Raw genomic sequence first — 9714 nt, 5'->3', positions numbered from 1 at the left:
TGTGGTTGTGCATGTTGGTAACCAGACAACTCTTAACTAGCTAGGCATGTGGTAATACACATACTAGCATGTGTTAGTGGGTGAGTGGTTGGTAGCGTCCGTGGTTGTAATTAAAACAAAATCCTCACCAAAAATTTCTAAAGAAGAAAAGAGAACAAAAATGATTGGGCTGTTTTCTGGTCCTCTCACCTGGAAAGAAAATGCCTAGCTATATATGTTGCACACAATTTGTTTGGAGAGAAATTTAACCTTTTTTGTCCAACTTTTACCCTACCCCGTCATCCATAGTTGTAGGATGAGTAGTAGCTGATGTTTGAAGACATTTCCATATGACTGGCGTATGTCAAGGTACAATACCCAAACATCAAAAACATATTGTAGCGCAGTATAATACACAAAGAAGCTGCCGTGTGGCGGAATTTTTACAATTCATTTAGACCAATGGTATAATAATATATTGGAATACGTACAATAAGTCAATATTACCTCAGTTTTTTCAAAGGCGTCATAGGAAAAAAGAACATAGAAAAAAGATTTTGTTGTTTTTAAGACTCCTAGCTATTAGATAACAAGAACATCCGATATAATTACATAAAGGATAAATAGATCCACATACACAGAAACAAACCTAAGACAAAGCTAAATTACAGCCAAGACCCAATCCTGAAAATATCCGCAGAAGGTACAACCAAATTTGCCGACGCTGCCTCTCGTTTGGGGTGGATAGCATGGAAAATCCAGTCGCATACCTGTACTATCTCTATTCCTGAAAAGAAGGCATATACTTTTTTTTTAAAAATAAACAATGTAAGTCTGGCCAAGTTTTTAGAAAAAGACATTAACATCTATAATAGCAAACCGGTGCCGTTGGACACATAATGCAATATAATTTCATGTAATACCAATATCTAGATAGTATTTTACTTGTTGATTGTTTTCTTCTAAAACCATGGTCAAAGTTTTACACCCTTTGACTTTTGGAAAAAACTTATATAGGCCATGTTTTAAGGAACGGAGGGAGAAATTATTATGTAGTGAAGTGATGACCCATAAACGTCTAGTGGATGTCATTTGTCTCCGCCGTATGAAATTTTCATGTTCTTGTCACATTTTTAATCGAACTATAAGCATTTCATGAGTAAAATAAATAAATAATGAGACATAACTGAATGAGAACCCATATTCATGCCAAAAAGAATTCAAACAATAGAAAAAACCGGAGAGCATAAATAGTAAGCTAAATATTGGCGTCAACAAATACTGAGGTCACCGCCACCTCGTTGCATCCATTGAGTTTGGTCTACTCCCTCTGGCCATAAAAGGATGTATAAGAATTTTATAAATTCAGATATATGTGTACACCACAAAGTGTATAGACACATCTAGATCTAGACGAACTTGTGATATCCTTTTATGAACAGATGTAGTAGTATTTTCCATCGAATTTTTGGCGCCATGGAAACATTTTACTCCAACTTAGACAAGTAACCCTAAATTGTAATAAAACATTTTGTAACATGTAGTATTAAGTGCCATATCTGGATGATGATGCAAAAAAAGGGCAAGAGAAGAACATTCTCATGGGAATTGTCAACACCAAAAAAGTAATCATCAAGGATTTCGAAGCAAGTAATGAAATGAGAAAAAAAAGCAAGTAATGAAATGAGAAAAGAAATAGGCGGAAAAGGGGAAACATACATGGGAAGGTCGGAGCAGGAGGGGAGACAAAGGGAGAAATGGGCGGTGCCATGACGCGACGTCGGCTGTGATGTCGTGAGCCTGCCCGCCTGCGCAACCGCCCGCCGCGAGCGACCAAGAATCTCCCCCCGATCCGCCCGCCGCCGGCGAGCCATTCCGCCGAGCGCCAAACCCTAGATCCGCCCTCCCCGCCCCGAGATCTCCCCCGATCCCCGCCGACCGGGAGGCGGGAGGCGGAGGAGATGGCCGCCGCCGCCGACGACCTCACCGACGCCGACTTCTTCGACAAGCTCGTGGACGACGACGACGACGGCACGCCCGCGCCACTGCCTGTGCCTGTGCCAGCCAAGGCGGGGCAGGAGCGCGCGGCACTGCCGGGGGTTGAGGAGCTGGTTCGGGGCGTCTCCGGCCTCGGCCTAGCGGACGGCGACGAGCCCGGGCCGTCGGCGTCGGCGGGGGAGGCCGTGGCCCCGCGGGCGGCTCCGGAGGGGTCGGGGAGGAGCGCCAGCGGCGTGCACACCACGGTCAAGCAGGTGCAGTGGGCCTCCTTCGGGGGCGACGACGGCGGGTTCGATCCGTTCAGTGATCTGTCGGGAGGCGCGGACGAGGCAGAGGCGTTCCTCGGCGGCGCGAACCAGAGCTCCGGCGCCGGGACCGTGGATCATGCCTTCTCCGGCGGGAACAAGAGCTTGGGGAGCCCCGTTGCGGCGAGCGTGGGGGCATCGGATCACGGCTTCTCCGGCGGGAGCCAGAGCTTGGCTGCTGAGGTGACCGATCAGGACTTTTTCGGGGGAAGCTCGAGCTTGGATCAGACCACCACGGGTGCGCAGCTCGGTAGTGGCGCCGCCGTGGACTCCACGGATCCCAGGTATTTGGAGAGCATGTACCCTGGGTGGAAGTTCGACGACGCGACACAGCAGTGGTACCAGGTTGACGCTGCTCAGGTGGCTGGGTATGCTGCTGCTCAGGTGGACAGCGGTAGTGAGAATGTGCAGCAGTATGGTGTTTCGTACTTGCAGAATTCAGCGCAAGCGGCGCTGGAGACGATTGCAGAGGAGAGCACCACCGCCGCGGCAGGCGCTTCAGAGTACCCGGCCAACATGCTGTTCTACGCGGAGTACCCGGGGTGGTACTTCGATACCAACACGCAGGAGTGGCAATCGCTCGAGTCGTACCAGCAGGCCATCGTCACGCAGGTAAATGCTTCTAGTGCTGTTCAGGATGGCGCAAACCATGGCGGTATTGCACCTTCTGATGGGGTAAATTATAATGCTAAACAGACCAAGGATTTAGCTGTCCACAGTCAGGTGGCCCAGCAGAACGGTTTCACAAATAGCTATTGCCCTCAGAACCAGTGGCAGCCGGATGCGTTTGCTAACAGTGTGCAGCCTGGAAGTGTCACCAATAGCCTGGCAGGTAGTTTCTATGGTTCTGATGAGCATGCACAGGCTGAATCTTTCAGTTCCTCCACGAATCCTCAGGTTGCTTTTAGCACAGCTGAAACTTCTACAAGTCATTATGGTAGCCTTCAGAATGACTACAGCACAATTGATAGTCAACAAGCCAGTTACAAGGGATTCGAACCTTCTACGGTTTACCAGCCCAGTCAAAAGGTGTCCCAGTCATCCACAGGCAATCAGGGCAGTTTCAAGGCATTCGAACCTTCCACTGGTCACCACCTGGGTGAGAACAAGGGTTTTGCGCCTTCCACTGCTTACAAGGGATTCACTCCATCCACGATTAATCAGGCTGGTACAGACCATCATACTAAGGGATTTGAACCGTCCTCAGGTCACCAGGCTGGCTACATGGGATCCCAACCTTCTACAGGTCAACAGGCTGGTTACATGGGATCCCAACCTTCTACAGATCAACAGGCTGGTTACATGGGATCCCAACCTTCTACAGACCACCAGTCTAGTTACATGGGATTTGAAACTTCTACAAAACAGGGTTACGGTGCTGCCAATGGTGTCATCAATACACAAGGCTTTGTTCCCATGGGGAGTATGTACAACAGCCAGAACCAAGCTCGTGCAAACACTCAAGCACACTTGTCTAACAGCTATCTCGGTACTGACAACTCCATGAACTTCTCTCAGCAACAATTTAATGGGACAAATGCTTCACCAATGCAATTTGGTTACTCTCCGCAAGAAGCGATGTCATCGGCTGGACGCCCGCCTCATGCTCTTGTTGCTTTTGGGTTTGGAGGGAAGCTTATAGTTATGAAAGAAACAAGCTCAATGGCCACAAATTTTAACAGTGCAAATCAGGTATGCTTATATCTTCCATGCAATATATTTTCATAACCAATAGAAATCATAAATGTTGTTTCAAAGTAACTAAAACAATTGTTTCGGCAATTTAAGGGGAGTTCTAGTGGAACAGTGTCGCTTCTCAATTTATCAGAGGTTGTTGGGGATAAAGCTGATGCTTCAAGGATCACTGATGGCAGTGCACTTAGTTACTTCCGTGTTTTATGCCGTCAACCTGTTCCTGGTCCTCTTGTTGGTGGAAGTGCTGCAACAAAGGATGTAAACAAATGGCTTGATGAGATGATTACATGGTATGAATCTTCTACCAGTGAATACGAGAGAGGTGATCCTCGCAGGTTGCTTATTTCGTTGCTGAAGATACTGTGTCAGCACTATGGAAAACTACGTGCACCTTTTGGATCTGACCCATCGCAAGAGGTACTTTCATTCTTACATGCTTTATTTAGTTGTAGTTATAGTTGTACTATTACTTTTTGTAATTGTTCATTTGCAACTTTCATCAGAAGGAACATGGCCCTAATGCATGTTATACTTAATCAACCCTTGTGTTGAACTAATACTTTTGATAGGAACAATTACATAAAAGTACACCTTTGAATGGTCATGATAGATGCCTCAGGCTTGCATTTTTTAATTCTGCTTGGTATTATTGCCTGGCCATATTGTAGGGTGTGATTCTACATTTCCCTCTGTTGTGCTGTACCTACTGGCTACCGGTTTCTACCTGTTTCACGGTCCTTATTTAGGCTACAGTTTAGAATGGTTCCTTCCACGGATTAAGAACATTATTGAGTTGGCTTCTATGAAGCAGCGCGCGTGCCCTACATCTTCATCTGGGATCAATTCAATTTGTGCGTTATCTTTTTGTGCCGGAACGAAAGTACTTGCGCGCGGACGATTAGCGGCATAAGTTGATCAATCCAAGGACTAGCATCTCAAATCATAGATTGATATTACGTTCTAGAAATCAACTGAATGTCTACCTTATCTTATAGCAGTATCAGGTGGAACCTTGCAAAACATCATTTTTTTTTCTTGCGTTGAGTAACATGAATTAGACAGATCTTTTTTTAGCACAATTTATGTAACCTTTGCACCTCTGATTCTCATTTGAATTCTTGGAAATAGGATACAGATGGTCCAGAGATGGCAGTAACTAAGCTTTTTTCATCTTGCAAGAGAAGTAATGCTCATATGGGGGATTTTGGATCCAGTGTTCGTTTCATGAAAAATATCCCCTCTGAAAGTCAGATGCAGGTATTTTGTATATTCTGTGTCATGCCATATTTAGCCAAGTGTCCCCCAGTTGAGGCAAATGCTTTGCTTGTAGGCTGTTGCACAAGAGGTCCAAAATCTTCTAGTATCTGGAAGAAGAAAAGAGGCTCTTCTGTGTGCTCAGGAAGGTCAATTGTGGGGACCCGCAGTCATACTTGCTTTACAACTTGGTGATCAGGTATGTTTAAAATTAATTGAAGTTCTTTCTTTTGTTTGTAACAGTTCACTTGATCTAACTATTGAGGTTTTTGGTTTCACTAATCAGTTTTCTTAATCCTTCATTTGACTGGTGGTGCAGTTCTACGTGGATACCGTGAAGAAAATGGCTCACTGCCACTTTATATCTGGGTCACCTTTGCGAACATTGTGCCTTCTCATTGCCGGTCAACCTGCAGATGTTTTTAATGTAGAAAACACCAACTATGATACACAGGGTGCATCCCAACAGCCTGTGCAGGTACTTACTTAGTTAATCATTTTCTTCACTTGCGAAATGCATTACTATTTTCAACAGTTAATGATTATTGTATAGGTTGCAATAGCAAAGAGTCGCCCTTGCCCTTTCTGTACAGGCCTTGTCTGTCTCATAGTATTATGTAATATAATATACAACCTCCATTTCAGATATTAGCTCATTATCTTAGGAAGATCTAGTTTTACAATCTTTACTCATTGAGGAAATCAAGAGTGGAGTTATAGCAATACTGTCTCTCTACTCATACTTTAGTGCCGTAGAAGAGACTAACTAGTTGTATTAAGTCATTCTGTCAGGTATGTATGGTTATTTGTCAATTATTTTTCTTAGAGCTGGTGCTTCGTTGGTTACTGCAGTGAAATTTATTGATTACTGCAGTGTCATGAGTTCTGAAAGTTGCTTAGGAATTGTTATCTTTTTTACTAGCATTGCATGTGCCAGTTTGTCCAGTTTTTATCATTTCCTGATTTTCTGCCTAATTCGTAACTGAGTTCATGACTTGTATTTCTGTGGGACAGCCTAGTCCTAATGCTATGTTGGATGACTGGGAAGAGAATTTGGCTATTATAACTGCAAATAGGACAAAAAGTGATGACCTAGTCATTACCCATCTTGGAGATTGCCTTTGGAAAGAGAGAAATGAGGTTTGTATGATACATATTTGCAAATATATTTGCTCTTAACCTTTTGTGATCAAGTATCTTACGGAGCTACTTGATACAGGTTGCAGCTGCTCATTCATGCTACTTAGTTGCTGAACTAAATATTGACCCGTACTCTGAAAGTGCTCGGTTATGTCTCATTGGTGCAGACCACTTGAAATGTCCTCGAACATTTGCCAGCCCTGAAGCCATTCAGGTCTCCTACAACTTTCTTATTACCTGCAAAATTCAAGCTTATTGCAAGTTTACTTCAAAACTTTCTAAACAACCATTATGTGGATACATAGGCAATCTTGCGTAGCCCATTACTTGTTTTTTTTTTCTGCCATTCACTGCTCCGGACTAATATTTTGGAAATGCAATTACAGAGGACAGAGGTTTATGAGTATACAAAGGTTCTTGGCAATTCTCAGTATATCCTCCTACCCTTTCAGCCATATAAGCTAATATATGCATACATGCTTGCGGAAGTGGGAAGGCTCGCTGACTCCTTGAGGTAGGTTATTGCCTTGTGATGGTTAGAGAATGACTAAGCATTTTCCCTAGACTCTGTGTTGCGCAGTATGACCCAATTAAATCACGTTTTCAAGGTATTGCCAAGCTTCTATGAAGGTGCTGAAAGCTTCTGGCCGTGCTCCAGAATTGGAAGCATGGAAACAATTATTTTCCTCTCTGGAGGACAGGATACGAACTCACCAGCAGGTAAAACCATACATAATTATAATAGTAGTTGATTCTGCTCTACTAGGAATCCTGTTCTGCATTGTAGCTGAGGTTTGCCTTCCATTTGTTAATAATTAACCCACTTGCTTTACTTTTGTTCTTTAGGGTGGGTACGGAACGAATCTAGCCCCTGCAAAACTAGTTGGAAAGCTATTCACCTCGCTTGATAAATCTATTTCCCGCATGATGGGCACACCGTCTGCGCCACTTCCACCAGTGCCACAGAGCACTGTTGGTGATAGGGAGATCTATCCAGCACCTGCAGCTGCAAAATTTGTAAACAGCCAATCAGTAATGACCATGTCATCATTAGTTGCATCCCCTTCAGTGCATTCAATAAGTGAGATGGCAGAGAATAATGGTGGCGCTAGCAGGAAGATCGCACACAACAGAAGTGTTTCTGAACCAGACTTCGGCAAAACACCGAAACAGGTATATATGTCCTCTATAGAGCAAGAGAGAGGTAGTAGTGTTATTAGTGGACGTTTTGCGAGGAAGATCTTTTAATATTATCTTCTAACTTTGTATTGAATAATTCTATTAGGGTGCGCGAACGGATAACACGCAGAGCAGTGCATCAGGATCAGGTAGTTCACGATTTGGTTGGATTGGCTCCACGCTGCAGAAGACAATGGGATTCGTTTCAAAATCACGCCAGGTACTTCTGGAGTTATGAAATCGGAGTATCTCCACTACTTTGTTCATTTTGTCTCACTCTTATAGCAATACTAATGCTAAGATCGTATTATGTTCTGAAGGCAAAATTAGGGCAGCAGAACAAGTTTTACTATGACGAAAAGCTGAAGCGATGGGTAGAGGAAGGTGCTGAGATTCCTGCCGAGGAGCCTCCTCTCCCTCCACCTCCAACCAAATCCTCCTCATATCAGAATGGCATGCCAGACTATAACTTAAATGGCCCTGCTAGTGGAATCCATACTCCTAATGGAGTGGCAGAACGTAGATCTCCGAAACATTTAGATCATGGTTTGGGAATGCCACCAATTCCACCCAGCCAGAACCAGTTCTCTGCTCGTGGACGAATGGGTGTTCGGTCCAGGTATTTTAGTACTGACGACATTTGCTTTTGGTACTTTTTAGAATTTTGCTCTCAACAAGATAACTTAAGTATTTTTTCATTTTTTATAGATATGTGGACACATTCAATAAGGCTGGTGCAACCGGAGCAGCCCAGTCTTACAACAAACCGGCTGCTGCATCTGTGACACCACCAACTGGTGCCAGGTTCTTCGTGCCAACTGCAGCCGCTGCTCCTTCCGAGCAGATGCTGAGCCAATCAGCAGAGACACGTGGTGAAACCTTCCACCAGGATGAGAGTTCATCCTCACCCCCAGCAGGAACATCATTTTCATCACCCCCACCAACAGCACAATTTTCAGCACCAATGTCATCTACCATTCAGCGGTATCCCAGCATGGACAACATTCCTAATCCAAACCAGGCACCCTGGATGTCCCCAGGAAGTAACAACAGCTCATTGACACCAAGATCGCGGGCAGCATCATGGAGTGGAACATACTCTGACCAATTTAGTGCTACGGCAGGCGCTAGATCACCTGAAGGACCGATGGTGCCTTCGCCGCTCATGCCTGGCAGACCCTCGCATAGTCGTTCCAACAGCAACTCATCTGTGCAGTTCAATGGTTTGACAGAGGATCTTCATGAGGTTGAGCTCTGACAGCGACGGGTGATGTGACGGTCTGCATGATCGTCATGGCCGCCATGATTCAGTCCACACAACCTCGGTAAACCGCGGTTCTTCCAGCAAAACGCAAGTAAGTTAAAATGCGAAAGGAGCTGTTCACAGCGAATCAAGTGATTGCCAGCACAGAGATGGACATCTCCAATTTTGAATGGAACTCGGAGAAAACCGCTAAAACCGAAGTGTGCCAGACGCGTACTACATACGTACAGTCTTGGTTTTTGAGTATTTGTAGCTATATGTTGGTCATTATGTTTATTTAGAGCAGAAGAAAGAGCCGGGCGTCCTTTTTTTTGTATGTGAGAAAAAAAGCAGCATCTGGATGCCATTGTACAGATAATCCGCCTCTACCCCATTCATTGTTCGAAGGTGCAAACGAGTTCACCCTCAATTTTTTTTTATTTTGTTTTACCTGGAGAAGAATAGAGGAGAGATAATCTGTCTATTCTAGTGTAATAGAGAAGGAAAGCTTGACTACGTCGTAGAAAGTGTTGTTGTTATAGTGTCTGTACTTGCTGCCATACCGTGGTATATTATTCTTTGGAGATGTATCAATTCTTTTGCCCATCTTGAAATGCATAAAAAGGCTCATTGTTTCCCTGTGATTTGACAATATTTGTTGTAGTTAGTGAGTTTTGTTGTTGTAGATCCTGGTTGATGTGATTTTATGCTATTTTGGGTCTGCTCTTTTTGAATTATGCAAGTCCAGGTGAGATGTAGTATTAAAGGAAGAGGTGGGATGTAGTCTGCTTATCTTAAAATAATGGTGTATTATCTTAAAATAATGGTGTTTGCAATTGCACACTGTATTTGTCCTAAAAGATACCAATGCAACATCACGCGACTCGTTCTTGTTGACTGCTGCTTGATCCTGGATCTCTA

At 44.2% G+C, this 9714-nt stretch overlaps 1 protein-coding gene across 2 annotated transcripts; it reads left to right on the top strand.

Moving 5' to 3' along the window:
- Positions 1 to 1925: 1925 nt before the first annotated feature.
- On the top strand, positions 1926 to 9437 carry LOC124691510 (protein transport protein SEC16A homolog). Of its 2 annotated transcripts, XM_047224793.1 has the most exons (14): positions 1926 to 3506; positions 3546 to 3974; positions 4071 to 4394; positions 5106 to 5234; positions 5308 to 5430; positions 5551 to 5709; positions 6246 to 6371; positions 6451 to 6585; positions 6758 to 6885; positions 6980 to 7091; positions 7218 to 7544; positions 7657 to 7770; positions 7871 to 8169; positions 8259 to 9437. In XM_047224793.1, the coding sequence occupies exons 1-14, from the start codon at positions 1941 to 1943 to the stop codon at positions 8806 to 8808; spliced, it is 4521 nt and encodes a 1506-aa protein (XP_047080749.1). In that variant the 5' UTR covers positions 1926 to 1940; the 3' UTR covers positions 8809 to 9437. The 2 variants fall into 2 exon arrangements, with proteins under 2 accessions (XP_047080749.1, XP_047080748.1); XM_047224792.1 differs by having other exon boundaries at positions 1926 to 3974.
- The last annotated feature ends 277 nt before the right edge of the window (positions 9438 to 9714 follow it).

This window comes from Lolium rigidum, chromosome 2 (genome assembly GCF_022539505.1).
Source record: "Lolium rigidum isolate FL_2022 chromosome 2, APGP_CSIRO_Lrig_0.1, whole genome shotgun sequence".
Taxonomy (NCBI): domain Eukaryota; kingdom Viridiplantae; phylum Streptophyta; class Magnoliopsida; order Poales; family Poaceae; genus Lolium; species Lolium rigidum.
The sequence above is the reverse complement of the archived record's forward strand: the minus strand, read 5'-3'. Positions and strand labels throughout refer to the sequence as shown.